The sequence below is a fragment of the Emydura macquarii genome, unplaced genomic scaffold, assembly GCF_026122565.2.
Source record: "Emydura macquarii macquarii isolate MOO-44397 ecotype Brisbane River unplaced genomic scaffold, CSIRO-AGI_Emac_v2 contig_2422, whole genome shotgun sequence".
Taxonomy (NCBI): Eukaryota; Metazoa; Chordata; order Testudines; family Chelidae; genus Emydura; species Emydura macquarii.
The window spans coordinates 2,113,278-2,130,023 of NW_027132559.1; the positions used below are offsets into that span (position 1 = coordinate 2,113,278).

Genomic DNA, 16,746 nt, shown 5'->3' on the forward strand with positions numbered 1-16,746 from the left:
ATGACTTTGCACTATTAAATTTCATTCCATGTCTATTACGCTAGTTTTCAAGGTCATCTGAATCTTTTTATGATGTTCCAGTCTTCCTCTTTATTGGCAATACCTCCCAACTTTTGGTCATCCCCAAATTTTATTATCACACTCCCACTTTTTGTGCACAGCTCATTAATGGAAATGTTAAATAAGATTGGTCCCAAAACTGATCCCTGAGGAACTCCACTAGTAACATTCCTCCAGCATGACAGTTTACCTTTCAGTATGGTAGTCTTCTTTTTAAGCAGTTCCTTACCTACCTTTCAATTCCCATATTAATCCCCATCATCTCCAATTTAATAATTTCCCATGTGGAAGTGTATCAAATGATTTACTGAAATCAAAGTAGATTAAATCTACTGCATTTGTTTTTTCAAAGAAGAAGATCGGGTTGGTCTGGCACCATCTATCTTTTGTAAAACTATGTTGTATTTTATCCTAATTACCATTTATTTCTACGTCCTTAACTATTTTCTCTTTCAAAATGTTTCAAGACCTTGCACACAATTGAAGTCAAATTAATGGATCTGTAGTTTCCTGGATCATTTTGTTTCCTTTTCTTAAAAATATGTACGATATTAGCAATTCACCAGTCATAGGATATGACTACCTAGTTTATGGATTCATTAAAAATCCTTGCTGTTGGACTTGCAGTTTCATGTGCCAGTTCCTTTAATATTCTTGGATGGAGATTATCTGGGCCCCCCAGATTTGGTCCAGTTATGCTGTTTGAATTTGACTTCCATCTCAAATGTGGTAATTTCTGCTTCCATGTCCTCATTTCCATTAACCACCCTGCTATTACCTCTAAAATCCTCATTACCCTTGTTTAAAACTGATGCAAAGTATTCGTTTAGATATTGGGCCATGCCTAGATAATATTTAATCTCCACCTGATCCTCAGTGTTTATCAGTCCCACTTCTTTCCTTGTTTTCTTTACATTTATATGGCTAAAGAACCTTTTACTATTGGTTTTAATTTCCCTTGCAAGGTCTAACTCTGCTGGGCTTTTGACAGTTCTCATTTTTTCCTACCCTTTCTGACCTCCAAGAGGTAGCTTTCCTGGCTGATCCTTCCCATCTTCCATTACTTGTAGGCTTTCTGCTTTCTTTTAATAATCATTTGAGATGCTTATTCATCCCATTTGGTCTGCAACCCTTCCCCATAAATTTTCTCCCCTTGCTTGAGATGCACACTTCAGATAGTTTCAGAAACTTTAACTTAAAAGTAATTCCAAGCCTCCTCCACATTTCAATGGTTGAGTTCTTCAGTCTAGTCCACTTTCCCAACTACTTACCTTAATTTTTTAACATTTGCCCTTTTGAAATCAAGGCTCCTAGTTGCAGACCTATTTTTGTCTATCCTTCCATTTAGTTTAAAGTGAATTAGCTCATGATCACTTGAACCAAGGCTGTCCTGTACAACCAGCTCTTCTATGAAGTCCTTGCTACTTACCAATACTAAATCTGAAATGGCACTTGGTTTGATGAACTATTTGGTGAAGAAATCTTTCAGTTATCACATCTAGGAATATCTGGGCCCTTATTAGTAGCACTTGTCCTGTAATCTGTATCTGGAAATTAAAATCTCCCATAATCTCATAATTCCTAGTAGTACTGATTTCTTTAAAAATATTAAATAGCTCTCGATCCATATTCAGATCAGATCCTGGGGGTCCGTAGCATACTCCAAGCACTATCCCGGTGCAGCCTCTTTCTTCCCCAAAGTGATTTTGACTCAAACAGATTCTGTTTTAGCCGTTCCAATACTTTTAATTTATTTACTGTCTACCTAGTCATTAATATACAACGCTACTCCATTACTTTTATCTTTATTTCTGTCTTTCTTGAGCAGCACATACCCATTAATACCTGTATTCCAGTCATGACTATTGTTCCACCATGTTTCTGTTATTGCTATAATATCAAGTTTCACTTTCTGTACTGGTAATTCTAGTTTCTCCATTTTGTTACACAGACTTCTTGCATTGGGATACAGACATCTTATTTGTTTCTGCTCAGCTTTGCCCAGATTCCTCTCCTGATTAGGTACAGTCACATTCTACTGCCAGTATTGCTTACTTGACTGTTAGTGCCAATACCAGTGACACTATCTTTCTTCTTGAGGTCCATTCTCCTACTCTCTGATTCTTTCTCCGTTGCTGTATTATTTCTTTCTTGATTTTCCTCCTGCTAAATATTAGATTCAGGCATGGTGATTACATGAGTGTCTCCCAACTGTCTACCCCAAATTCCTAGTTTAAAGCTGTTTTAAATCAGTTGTGCAAACCTCCATACCAACAGTCTATTTCCCTCTCTACCTAGGAGGAGTCCATCCCATGAGAACTGTCCTCTATCTGTGAATGCCACCCAGTGGTCAAACATCCCAAAGCCCTCCTTATTGCACCATTGCCTGAGCCACCTGTTGATTATTATAATCGTGTGTTTCCTTCAATCTCCTCCTCTAGAGACAGGTAGAATCCCAGTGAAGATCACCTGAGTCTCCATTTCTTTAAGTGTTTTCCTCAGCCTGGCATGGTCTCCCTCGATGCATTCCAGAGAAGAATCCAGCATCATCATTTGTTCCCACGTGAAGGACAATCAGTGGGTTTTTTCCTGCTCCCATTAGGCTCCTTTTCAGCCTTAAGTTCACATCCCGTATCATAGCTCTGGGCAAACAGCACTGGATCAGCTCTGGTGACATGCCTGTCTGTTCTCAGTAGGGAGTCACCAAACATGTAGACCTGCCTCTTCCTGTTGGTGCAATTCTACAGCTTTGGTCCTCCTTTTCTGTCTGCAAGTCCCCTTGTCTTTTGTTCTCATTTCTAATCTTCTGTGAGTCATCCTCTATCCTCTTGGGGCTCCAAACTCTGCCTATCTCCATTGACTCTTCCCCTCTTATTGTAGGACTAGCCCCGCTTCTCTTCTTTGCCTTCTCATCTTCTGTTACTGCCTGCAATGCCCTTTCATTTTCCAAGTCCACAAACGTGTTCCTCAGCTCACCTCCTGTTCAGATCCCCTTCAAAACTCAACCATGGTATCTACCTGCATCTCCAAACCTCAGATCTTCTCTTCCACCAGCTCTATCAGGCGGCACTTCATACAAACAAAGCACCTTTCAGGTTCCTGCTCCAGGATAATGTATATCCCACACCTTCCACATCCAGTCATCTTTGTCTCTTCCATTCCTGGGGTCACTACTACTGCTGCCCTCTGTAGCTGCCATAGCCTTGCTGCCTAAGCTCCTGCCAAGAAGAATGAAAGCATACAAACGAGCACATGCTGCACACATGCACTCTCCCCTTACAATCTCTCCCCTCAGACTCCTCTGTTTGCTGGCTTCTGCTCCTGAGATTGAGATATTTCCTTTTCTCCAAGCCATTATCTGTGTTATTGATTTAAAAGATCTGACCAGTTGTCTTGTCTCAGTGCTCAGCTGTGCACTAACTTAAAAATGAAAAGTTTTTCTGTTTGTTGGATTATACGATTATTCACTCATGGAAAAACTATGTGATGGGAATACAATTTTAAATGTTTTCCAGTTGTTTAAATGCTAATTCCAGAAGGTCACATTTGTCCTGAGGCAGCATTCCTCAGAGGTTATAAAAAACACCATTACTCATGGATTGCAAAATACAGCTGCGAAAGTGCCACAGCTAAGAGTGCCAAACTCAGGTCAAACTGTCAGAAATCCAGGCAGACACCCCAGGCGTGTGGTACACAGTATGTTCTATCATTGGATTTCACAAAGCCAGTAACAAAAATGTACTCCTGGCTCACTATGTTAGTTTTACTATGGAGTCACAGACAGTTCCCTTAAGCTCTCTAGCTTCTCTTTACCACCCAGACAGAATGGACTTTGTGATAAAAGGTTATTAAAACAAAAAAATCACATACATTAGGTTCTTCCAGCCCCAAAGAATCGGTCACTCAGCTGGATGCTTCTGAATCTCACATTGAAGACGTGCTGTAGACAATTTCTTTAATAAACTAAACTAAAGATGTATTAGCTTAGAAAGAGATTAAAGTTATAAAAGGTTAAAGCGAATAAAATATATAACATATTCTCCTAGCGTTTTTTCATAAGTTCCTTAGGGCTTCCCAAAATAGCTTTTCGGGATCTCTGTCTGGATTCTGGAAAGCTTCTGACAACATTTAGGTGAATCAGAGATGCAGAATCGCTCCCAGTGTTCCTTTTTATAGTTGAAAACAATCTCACAAGCGTTTTCTTGGTCTTGCTTTGTTGACTAAAAGCAGACAAAGGCCTGGTCTACACTAGAGTTTTGTGACAAAAGTCACCTTTTGTTGGCAAAGCAATCCTGGTGTACACACTGCAATGACCCTTTCGTCAACAAAACTGCCCTGCCCTTCGATGAGAGGCGCAGAGCTTTTTGCAACAAACTTTTAGTGACACATCGTAAGTGTAGACACTACTGTATGCTTTTGTTGCAGTAAACGGCCTCCAGAAATGTCCCACAATGCCAATCCTGACCACTCTGGACATCCATTTGCATTCTGCTGCTCTGCAGCCACCCGGCCCTCCCCCTTTACAGTTACGGTAAGGTTGAAATTTGTATTTAACTTCCTGCTTGGTCGGCATGGAGAGCTTGCATCTCATCTTCCCAGCTCACCATGCCAGCTCCATTCAGCAAACACTCTCCTGCTTGGAGCACACCAGCGCTGCTGGACCTGATCAGCATTTGGGGGGAGTCTGCCGTGCAGTCCCAGCTTGACTCTAGCTGAAGGAACTTTGATACCTACGGCCAGATTTCTTGTGCCATGGCAGAAAAGGGCTATGAGTGGGACATGCTGAAGTGCCGAGCTAAAATTAAGGAGCTGCAGAACAGCTACCACAAGGCCAGGGAGGCAAGCTATCACTCTGGTGCAGAACCAATGAGCTGCTGCTTCTACAAAGAGCTGGAATCCATCCTCAGCAGTGACCCCACATCCATCCCCAAGATGCCTGTAGATACCTCCACGACCCCGGGGCCAGTGGATACTGAACTGAACCCCAACGAAGAGGTCATTGAGGAGGAAGTGGAGCTGGAGGATGATCTGGAGCCGGGGAACAGTTTGATTGCTGAGATTGGGAGTCAGGAGCTGTTCTCAACCCCAGAAGGCTACAGCCAGTCCCAGCGCTTCAGCTCAGACGCTCAGGATGCAGGAGAAGGGAGCTCTTGTAAGTGTTTGGAAGCTGATGCTGCTTGTGTACTGGAGGCAAGGGGTGCTTAGCTTAGCTAAAACATACAGGTGCTTGAAGGGATAGAAATGCACAGGAGTAGCTTTGTTTGCACGTGTTTCCCCATTCCCTCACACATCTAGGCAATATGTTTGAGAAGCATGTTAATGCACCCTGAGATTTTGAGAGTATCCTCCGGTGTAACTTCTAGGAATCTTTCTTGGAGGTACTGCCCAATTCCCTGCCTCAGATTCCTGGGCAGAGTAGCTGTGTTTCTGCCCCCGTTGTAGGTCACTTTCCCATGCCAGTTGGCAATCACTTGAGTGGGGACCAAAGCAGCACACAGTCATGCAGCATAGGGACCCAGTTTGAAGCTACTCACATAGAGTAGCATCCTAGCTGACTCTAAGGAGCGAGATATCTACTTCTATGGCCCCTGCCTGTGAAGAATGGTGGCATAATTTGCCATTTGTTTTCACTATGTACCTGCATTTATGCCCCAAGCGAGCACACACCCAGAACCCAGACCTACTTGGATGGTCTTTCCCCCTCACCACAACTCACCATTCTCAGGCTGATCAAGGAGCTGTACTCTGCACAGGGGCACAGCGAGAATAAGGTGTGTTTCACAGTGACTCATGTGTACTGTTAGGGTCCTCACAATAATGGTTTTGTTCATTGTTTCTTGTTCTTACACAGATGTGACCTTCACAACCAAGGCCCCTTCGCTGGTGAACCGCCTACGACTGATAAAGAAGCGACCCAGAGAAGCAAGGAGGAGATGTTCCAGGAACACCCTCTGTCCTCTGAGGCAAAAAGAGAGAAAAGGGCATGGAGACAGTCGATGTCAGAATCTCAGAGGATGGACAGACAGGAATGGAAGGAAAACCAGGAGAGAATTTTAGCTGACCATGAGCTCATGATCAAGGCCATGGAGGAGCAGACAGAACTTCTAAAGCAATAGTGTCATTGCAGACACAGTTCATGCAAGCTTGAGCCCCCCCCACCCCCCTTCAGCCACAACGTAACTTCTTTCCCTGCACTCCATCAACTCCCCCTACACATGCCTACCAAAGTCACGGACCATCTCGCTACCCCCTTCATTCCAACCCCTTAGACAGCTATGAGAACGACAGCTGGACTTACACGCAGCTGTTATAGCTAGCACTGCACCTCCTACTACTTTCCCCCCCTCTAGGATTTGTTTGCGTTGTGTGTTGTTTTGGGTTTAATAATACAAGTAAGCTCTCATAACAAGAAACACTTTTTATTTGTGTAGGTGGTAGGTGCACATATGTTCAACACAAATGTACAGCTGGTATAGCAGTCATGGAATGTCACAGCACAGTTTCAAAAAGCACCTGATAGGTTCTTAGTCAAAATGGGCCCTCAATACCTCCCTTAAGCATATGCCCCCCCCCCCCCCGTTGTGCCCCTCTAATACTCCTGGCATCTCGCTGCTCATATTCAGATGCAAAGCGATCCGCCTTTTCAGTTCATCCAGGGGCAAACTTCTCGCCCTTAGCTTCACATAAATTATGGAGCACACAGCAGGCAGCTATAACCACAGGAATATTGTCCTCATTTAAATCCAGCCTGCCATAAAGGCATCTCCAGCTCACCTTGAACCTGCCAAATGCACATTCAACAGTTATTCGGCACCTGCTCAGCCTGTTATTGAAGCGCTCCTTGCTGCTGTCCAGGTTGTCTTTGTAAGGCTTCATGAGCCATGGCATTAGTGGGTAGGCTGGGTCTCCCAGGATCACTATGGGCATCTCAACATCCCCTACTGGAATCTTTTCGTCTGGAAAAAAAGTCCCTGCTTGTAGCTTCTGGTACAGGCCAGTATTCCTGACAATACGAGCATCATGCACTTTTCCTGACCAACCTGCATTGATGTCCATGAAATGCCCACGGAGATCCACAAGCGCCTGGAATACCATAGAGAAGTACCCCTTTCTATTGAGGTACCCCATCGCAAGATGGGCTGGTGCCAAAATTGGGATGTGTGTGCCATCTATTGCCCCCGCCACAGTTAGGGAATCCCATCGCTTTGAAGCCATCCACTATTTCCACACACATTGCTCAGAGTCTCAGCCCCTCGCAGCAGAATGTGATTAATGGCCCTGAACACTTGCGACAACACAGCTCCAACAATGGACTTGCTGACTCTAAACTGATTAGCGACTGTCCTGTAGAAGTCTGGAGTTGCCAGCTTCCACACAGCGATTTCTATGTGCTTCTCTCTTCTATCGGTAAAAACCCACAGCCCATGAAAGCTTATGTCTGCAGAAATTAAATTTGTTAGTCTTTAAAGTGCTACAGGACTCTCGTTGTTTTTGCTGTATACAGACTTAACACGGGTACCCCTCTGGAACTCTTCTATCAGTGTTGTATTTCAATTTGCAAACTTGACATCTCCAGCTTACATTTCACAAAGCGCCGCCAATTCCACTTCTAAAAGCAAAAATCAATGTTGTGTCAAGAAAGAGTGATGTAAACACCCAACACTCTTGTCCTCCAAGCAAAACAACCTTTAGCACAAGAGAGCAAATATCTCTCCCACCCTTATCACTCTTAGTACGTGCAGTTGTAGACTTCTCCTGTCCCGGGGTGGCTGTGCTCTTATGGTGGTAGCTCTCTTCAAACCCAGGCTGAGTAGCATGCTCCCCAGGCATTAGGTCTCTTCAAAGCACCTGTGGCAGCTTGACTCTGTTCATCCTTACTTCATTTCCAGATACTTGCCCTTCCTGTAGAGATTCCCCAACCACTGCTGGGACAGCATTTCTGCATGTTTTCAAAACTGGTATTCAAATGAGAATGGTTTAAAGGTCAGTTGATATCAAATGGGCACCATTGTACTGAATTAGTGCAAAATGGCTTGGTGCATGAAAATGATGTTCCATTAGTGTGAGGTACAACCCTGAAGTGTGACTTGAGAAGTGGCATCCTAGAGTTACCGTGATATTGTGTCTCAGTGATCTCCACATAACCACTTCTTCACTTTATAAGTGCCATAAAAGGATGGATTTTCTAACTACAGTAGAATCTCAGAGTTACCAACACCTCGGGAATGGAGATTGTGCATAACTCTGAAATCTTCATAACTCTGAACAAAATGTTATGGTGATTCTTTCAAAAGTTTACAACTGAACATTAACTTTTAATACAGCTTTGAAACACTACTATGCAGAAGAAATATGCTGCTTTCCCTTTATTTTTTAGTAGTTTACATTTAACACGGTGCTGTATTGGATTGGCTTTTTTTCTCTCTCTCTCTCTGAGGCTACCTGATTATGTACTTCTGGTTCCAAATGATGTGTATGGTTGACTGATCAGTTCGTAACTCTCTGGTGTTCGTAACTCTGAAGCACTGCTGTACCAGCTCAGCAGACTCAGCTTGGGATATGAAGTCAGATTGTGCTTCTGGTTCATCACCACCAATAATAAAGATCCTGTGGGTCAAATCCCATCATCAGTGACACCATCTGTGCAAGCTTGACATCCTCATTGGGCATTCTCATGGAAGTTTAACAATTCAGCTGATAGTTGGTACAAGGTCAAATAGAAATACAGCTCACGCTCCCATAATTATGATGTTCCTGTAGGGCGTAAAAAGGACCAAAGCTATGTCATGGTACTAAAGCAAGGAGACAAGTCTCTGAATAGATCATAGTGGGGAAGTAGATTTGTTGAGAAAGATGTCATTTTTAGTCACTTTTTAAATCTAGATCCATATAATCCATCCTAGAATAATCTTTTGGATTATCCCTTAAATTTTGGATTTTATATCACACAAACATATCAGATAATGCTGTGGCTGGCTCAAAAGGCTATTAATTTATTTTCAGATAAGAATTCCCATTGAGTTTATTTTTGTCTTGAAACAGAACAAAGCACTTTACGTGGGAAAAAAGAATGCTTAAAACTAGCCATGTTTGAAGGGCAATATCTGGCTTTAGTAAGTGCTTATCTTTCTTATTTGCTCAGCTGTACGTGGGATGGAATTAATTTAGACTCCCTCTTTCAAGTACCTTCTTTGATCTTTTTCCTAGGAAAATAATGATGAAAGATGAAACTGGATCCTTGGCATTTTCTATTCAATCTTTTTTCTTTTTCATATTAATAAGGAGGTTGCACTTTCCTTTTCTACTCAATAGTCCAGAACATAGCTAATAGATTACATACTTTTGCCACTGTTACATTAGAGAAACACTGTAAAAAGTTGTTCTGTGAAACTTCATTAAATTACTTCTGTAGAGATATTTTTATGTAAAATGCTATTTTTTGTGTTTTTAGGTGCTGGGAATACAAATTGCAAAGTTGCAATTGTGATGGCCAAAAATAAAAATCTTTCTGCATCTAGGTAAGAATTAAAAGGTTACTGAGATATTTGTTCAGGATCCAAACAATAAGACCCAAAGAAAACCCTCATTTATTGAACTAGCCATTCCCCATAAAATCTTTAAATGGAACAATTTTAATGGCATTGGTCAGTTAGAGTTGATTGTGATTTAGAAATAGAACTTTAAGCCATATATGTACCCTCAAGAAATCTAACTGACCAAACTTCGGAGTTTCTCAGGTAAAGAGTCCAAATCATAAGGTACTCTTGATCTGTGTGGGTTGGATCAAGGGCAATGTGTGGCCCTTAATGTCTCCATTTCTCTCTTCAGCCTTTTGAAAATGTATCCATTAAAATCAATAGCATGCGTACTCATTTTTTCAAATGAGAGCCTACCACCATAAATGTTTTGCATTTTTCATCCATTAAGTGTGGTAAGGCATAACTAGAGGACGGATTGGTTATATGAATATTAATAAAGGCAAAACAAAGGTTTGCCTGATCAGAAGTAGTAAGTGCAAGAATCAACCAAAGGCCTGAATCCTGCTCCTACTGACTAATGACAAAGCTCCCATTAACTTAAATAGGGCAAGATCAAGATGCCAGTATATATGGAAAAAATTAATTGAATCAGAGGTTTTAACAGTTCATTCATAACACAAGTTCTGAAAGCAAGAACCATAGTATTTCTTCAATCTTCTCAACCCAGCCATTCTGTATTGTATTTACATGTACATCAGGCACAAAGAAAAATACTATGGCATCTATTTTGACAAAACGTATTATAAAACTCTAGGTGCACACTCAGGGCACACACCTTCTATTGGCAGCTCCTGCTGAGTGTTGGAACCCAATGTCCAGCTGCTCACGCCCTCTGTGAGTGGCACTGAACCGACATACTCCCCCGTTCTTAAACCCATCCTCCTCCTAGATCTTCACCCAAAAGGCGTGAAGCTTCTGATTTATAGTTTAAGGATTGTGGGGGCACGCAGCAGTTGTGAAGCACGTGTACACACGCAACTTTGCCCAAGCTAGCACATTGATGCTGTTTTGTACTTTATTATGTGTAGCACAGGAGAGTATAGATCATACACAACTTTAATACAAGTTTACTTCAAAAAAATCTAAAATAGATATTGAGATTTATCCTAACCTGTTACTTTTGTTGTGATCAGGTACAGACAGCACAGTATGGTCATAGTTCCACTGGACACTCCAGGGTTGAAGCTTATAAGACCTCTTTCAGTGTTTGGCTACCTGGGTAAGGAAGAAGTAGTAATTATCAGCCATAGTTGCATTTGTATTTATCTACTAGGGATCTCAGAAGTCATAATTATACTATAAACATTAAGTACTAAAGACACTCTTAAAATGCATATCTAATATGAGCATTGATATTGAGCACCTGTAATTTGCAAGTGAATATTGGCTATAACCATTTTTATACATGGACATTTTGCTTGTTCTTTGTATGATTAGATCAGCCTCACGGTGGACATTTTGAAATACATTTTAATGAAGTGCGAGTACCTGCCTCCAATTTAATACTAGGTGAGCTTCACTGTTAACTGTTCTTTGAAAGTCACTGTGATGACACTAACTACTAGTCTGCAGTATCTGAGTTGTCTCCCTCTTCATAGCAGAAAAGTATCAACTAATTATGCTTAATCCATTTCCAACCTATTGAACTTTTGCTCAGTCAGGGAAAGGGCTCTGAATATTATACTGTCCCCTTCTCCCAATAGCTTAACACTGCAGGATATTCTTAGTTTTTCAGCTTTTTGTGTTTTAAGTAAATAGAATTGCTGCAGCAGCAGTGCCAAAATTCCTCCTACACTGTGGCACGCCAACACAAAAGTTATGGAGTTCTTTTCCAAGAACAAACAAACCTGTTAGCAGAGGCTTCCCTTCCTTCCTAATTCCGTCTGAACACAGCACAGGCAGCAGCCACTCAGACAGACAGATCTGGCTCAAAGTCTTTCAAAACAGAATTCAGGCCATACCACTCTGAACATGCCTGATTTCATCAGAATTCTATGTAGGGAACAATAGGTATTACTTGTCCCTTCTTGTAGGAGAAACTTTTTGACCTCTCTGACTCACTCCAAGTCTCATCTGGGGAGAAGCTAAGATTTATATAGTTTCATCCCCCACCGTGTCAGTGCTTTGCTGAATGAGAGTCTTATTGAGTCACCCTTGGAACTGATCCTTAATCCTTCATCATTTACACTCTGGAAACCACAAATTATAAAAACCAAACCAAATCCCATAAAGTTGATAAAAATATTAAAAAATAATTAGGTAATTCATACCCAACTGGAAAACAGAAGGACAACCCTGAGGCACATATTGTGCTGACAGAACCTGAAAAAAGAATGTGAGTGTGTGTATATAGCTGTATGTTAATACATATAATTATTAAACAATTAAAATGGCTTCAGTGCTGCAGAATAATCTTTGTAAAGAATCTCCTCTCTAGACTAGCATCAGACAATATCTGCAGTGATTTTCTTTAGAGTTGTGCAGTTATTTGAAGCATAGAAATGAATTCTGTGTGGCCATTTGTTTCTCACCTCTCTTTTTGCATAGGTGAAGGAAGGGGTTTCGAGATCGCGCAAGGTCGGCTTGGGCCAGGCCGTATTCACCACTGCATGAGATCAATAGGTGCGGCTGAATCTGCTTTACAGATAATGTGTGAGCGTGCAGCTCAGAGGGTGACCTTTGGGAAGAAACTATACCAGCATGTAAGCACACTATCTCTTTGCCTAGTTTCATGTCCTCCTAGGAGTATTTCTTTGCTTAGTTCATGTGGAAGCTTGGGATTCTAACATCCACAATTGCTCTAGAAAAGGTTGAGATGTTAGACAGCATTACACATCACCTCCAATTTCCATGGACTCTGGAGATGCTGTAAGTTAAATATCTACTTCAAATAGGAAAGAAAATACTAAGGAAGGGAGATTCTCAGTTTTGATTGTGCCAGGATCTGCAATCTGAGTGAATTCCTATAGTTGTTTTCCTTACAAGTACTAAGGCCCTATTCACTGTATTTAAATACAGATTTTATAACAGGGTGGCTGGGTTTTTCCAATCAGCAAGCCCCCAGACTCCAGGATCAGGTCTGCAAACACTGGACTTGTTTTTGCAGACACAAATTTGCCTTCAGCATTATTCACACTCACAGCTGGTCACTCAAATATCTATCTTTGACTTGCGAGCCCAGTCAGAAACTGGACACCTGTATAATCATAGCCATAACATAACTTCATTTTTGCAAGTGCAAAACAATGAGGCCCAGTTAAGGCCAGGCTGAATATTTGGCTTTATCTGCCAAACATTCCATCATGAGAGCATTTGCTTGGTTTGTTAAGTCTGTAAATTGATTAAATGAAAGACTGTTCCCTTTATGTGCTGACAACTCCCACCAGTTGCCAGACCTCAACTATTTCTGAGTCTCAGCCAAGAAGATAAAAATATGTTTCCCCCCGCCCCCATAAAGTAAAAGTTGTGGGAAGAAGAAAGTCAAACATGGGCAGAGCTTGGCATGAGAGACATTCCTCCCCCACCCCAGTATAATACTTTTAGGTGAACAAAATGCAAATTAATAAAAACATGTACGCAATTGTGTGATCCCTAAAGTAAGTGGCAAAACCAGCCAGAACTCAACTGTTCCCCTTATTTCCACCCTTCACAGCAGGTATCGAGGTATTTGAAAATGATACATCCGTTTATTGGACAGTCCAGTATTTTCAATCTGAGTACACTATGTTTGAGTGAACACTAATCTAAAATAACTCAAGTTCCACCAGAGTAAAATAATTCAACGTGTCAGAGAGCTGTGTGTGTGTGTAATCCATGTGTCTGTGTGTGATCCACATGTGGCTGTGTGCGTGCGCACGCGTGATCCATGTGTGTCACTGTGATCCATGTCTGTGTGTGTGAATACGATCTGTGCATCAATGTGTGAGCTCCACTCCACTCCGCTTTCCTACCCCACTCCGTAACTGCCTGGCAGGGTTAAGGAGCTTGATATCACATTACAGGCCCATGGTTGGCCAAGCCCAGGCTGATGTCAGCCGGTGTTGCCAATCGGGTCCAAAGGCAGGGGGCAGGGGCTGCAGGTTCGGTTCAGAGCCTCCAGGTGGTGGGGCTCAGTCGGGGAGAGAGATGCAGTAGCCGCCCAGATCCCACTCATCCACCCTGACCCAACCACGGAACCGGGACCCGGCGTGCTGGGTACCGTGGGGGCGGGGTTTCTCCAGGGGTGGAAGGCAGATGCCATAGACTGGGAGCACTGGCCAGACAGCACACCCACTCAGGTGAGCCAGGGCTGGCGGCAGCTTGGGGGATCCAGTTGGGGGGGCAGGCAGCCCCCCAGTTGAGGTCACTGTCTGGAGGTGGGGAAGAAGGCAGGTGAGCAGGGCCAAGCTGGCCTGTGGGAGCAGCATGGGCTGGCAACTCGAGCCACAACTCCCGAGTTCTCGTCCCAGCTCTGACCTGGGACAACTCCCTTTCCGCTGCCTCCCCCCCAGGCCAGTAAAGGGGATGGAGGGGTCATGTGCTCCCCCCATGGGACACCCTAACCTCTCTACCCCTTGCCTCCCCCAAATTAAGCAGTCAAACACCACCTATGAAGTCCAGCGATTGCAGAAGATTCTAGAAAATGTCTGTAAAGAACTGAGCAGAAATAGAAAGAGCTGGATTAATTTATTAGCACTTCACACTAAACCATCACATGAAAACACAAAATACAAAACCAAAGTAATAAAGTTAACATGTCAAACAAAAGAAGCACGCCATGCACCCGTTGCTCAGCATCCCTTCCAAACAAACAAACTGAAAGTTAGAAGCAAGATTGTGGGGTAAAATTATTAGTCCAGAGAGACTCACCTGGGGGCGGGGAAACTGACTTCAGTAGAGCTACACTGACAAACTACTTGAGGCTCTGGCCCACTGTGTTCACAAAAAGTGCGATATGGAATTTTTATCATTTCTGAGTGGCCCAGCAGAGTCTGTTATCACTGAAAGGCAGCCTCAGACAGAAAAGATGTCTGAAAATAGCATAGAAAAGCTGCTAAGGTCTTAAATTACTGCAAATAAGCTGAGCGCGGGCAATTGACTATAGTGGGACTAGTCTACATTGGCAAAAAATAGTAAAGGGCAAGTGCACAAAGAACACAGCACAGGTTGGGAAGCCCCCTAATAACCCCCCACAATTAGGATATTTGAGATAACTCATGGGGGTGAAACCCTCATGCTTTTTTTGCACATCGATGAAGGAATTGGCAGGGAGGTGGTTTTGAATGGCTAGTAATAGCAATGAGAGGAGGTTCAAGCAGGGCAGAAGTAGGCAATACTAGCAGAGCATGAACAGAATGGGGCATCTGAGTAGCAAGGTGCAGACACACAAAGCAATGGGAAGCACCAAATAAATGAGGACAGGCAGTTGGGTGGTTCATTTTTCTCTCACTTTAGATCCTACTGTAAGAGCAGAACTACAACAACCCTGAGGATGAATATTTGCCAGTCACATGCGTGAAGACACACTGCAGTCTCTCTGTCCCCTTGGGCTTACGAGGTCCGTAGTTGGAGAAAAGCTTTTATTAGTTGACTATGTATCTAGTTAGTTAGTTTTGATTTATGGTTCTCTCTTGTATAGAAGTGGGCTGATTTTCATAAGTGCCAAGTACACAAATCCCTTCAAAGCCAGTGGGTGCTCAGTATGTTTAGTCATCAGCCCACTTCTATCCAGGTGCCCACAGATGGATTTAGGAGAGCCCCATTTAAGCATCCAGCATTGAAAACTTTGCAAGGGAGGCTAAGGATTGTTCTGAAAACCTGGATGATGTTGGTCTGTTTTATGCCCACAATTTTCTCTCTTTATGTCCTTATAGGAGGTTGTTGCCCATTGGATTGCTGAGAGCCGCATTGCTATTGAGCAGACCCGATTGCTTACGCTGAAAGCAGCCAGCAGCATTGATACCAAGGGCAGTGCACAAGCAAGGAAAGAAGTAAGTGGGTTTTTTTTTGGCTTTTGAGGAAAACTATTAAAGTACTAAAGACCCCATTTCAGGATTTGCTCCTCTCAATAGAGCTGGTGGAAACCTTTTGACAAACACCAGCTTGTTCATGGAAAAGAACACTTCCACAGACAATTCAAATTTTCCAGTTTTTTTAACAAAATATTTTTTCTAGTTATCCAAAAAAACCAAACCCGCCAACTTACTCAGTTTTGAAAAATACAAAAGAAATTAATTTCAAGTTTCCTGGAAATTCCTTGCCCTTCTCCAATCAATTCTGCTTAATAGATTCACCCCAGTGAATCCAGCAAAAAAATACCTGGGGAAATTTGGAAATCAGAGAGGCACCGATTTGTCTTAAATCCATGCTGTCTTGCCCCTCCTATGCAAGAGTTTGCTATTTTTGGTCACTATGGTTTGTTAGCCTCTTACAAGTTAAAGATGCCTGGTCATTGATGGATATGGGTAATCTTTTACCATACTATATTTGTGTTCCAGCTGAAATTATCACTTATTAGTACAAGCCTAAAGGTGTAAATGGGGTGGAGTGCATTCGGATGGCCTAGAAGATAGGTACCGAACCTTAATCTCTAAGGACACAATCCTGCATGGTGTCAAACACCCATTCTTTCTTTGCGAGCTAGCACCTTGCAACAATTATATGAATATAGCCCAAATTGGATGACATTAGTCCAATTTCTAAAAGTGTCCCCAATCACAGAATATACCAGTTGGCAGTATTTGAGAGACCAAGAATCAAGTGTGCCTGAAACTGAATAACCTTTGTAGCCACGGAGGTCATTCGTGAAGGTCAGGGTAAAAATCACTATAAAGGTGGAGTGAAAGCTTCCAATGCAACGTCCCTGATTTGTGGCAAATGCACAAGTGATTGTAGTCCAGCTCTTGGAGCTGGTCCTGGGGAAAAAACCAGGACCAGAGCTGTGTGAAATTCCCATTTCCTACATCCCTTTATGGTAGAAAAGTCCTACATTCAGTTTACTCTTTTTTTAAAAAATACAGATAGCTATGATCAAGGTGGTTGCGCCTAGAGCTGTTCTTAAGGTGGTGGACTATGCAATCCAAGTTTGTGGAGGAGCAGGATTCTCTCAGGATTTTCCTTTGGCTCGTATGTGAGTAGGAGAAATATTTAATTCCATGTTTCTACAATT

General features: G+C 42.5%; 1 protein-coding gene across 5 annotated transcripts in view; it reads left to right on the forward strand.

The window, feature by feature from the left end:
* The window catches only part of ACAD11 (acyl-CoA dehydrogenase family member 11), a 65,428-nt gene that overhangs the window by 39,871 nt on the left and 8,811 nt on the right, over positions 1 to 16,746 (forward strand). For 4 of the 5 annotated variants that reach the window (XM_067561771.1, XM_067561773.1, XM_067561775.1 and 1 more), the window contains 6 exons: positions 9,512 to 9,578; positions 10,733 to 10,818; positions 11,037 to 11,108; positions 12,147 to 12,301; positions 15,452 to 15,568; positions 16,598 to 16,707. In XM_067561771.1, the coding sequence (XP_067417872.1) occupies positions 9,512 to 9,578; positions 10,733 to 10,818; positions 11,037 to 11,108; positions 12,147 to 12,301; positions 15,452 to 15,568; positions 16,598 to 16,707 (607 nt within the window). The remainder of the gene's footprint in view (positions 1 to 9,511; positions 9,579 to 10,732; positions 10,819 to 11,036; positions 11,109 to 12,146; positions 12,302 to 15,451; positions 15,569 to 16,597; positions 16,708 to 16,746) is intronic. The other variant, XM_067561772.1, reaches the window with a different exon arrangement.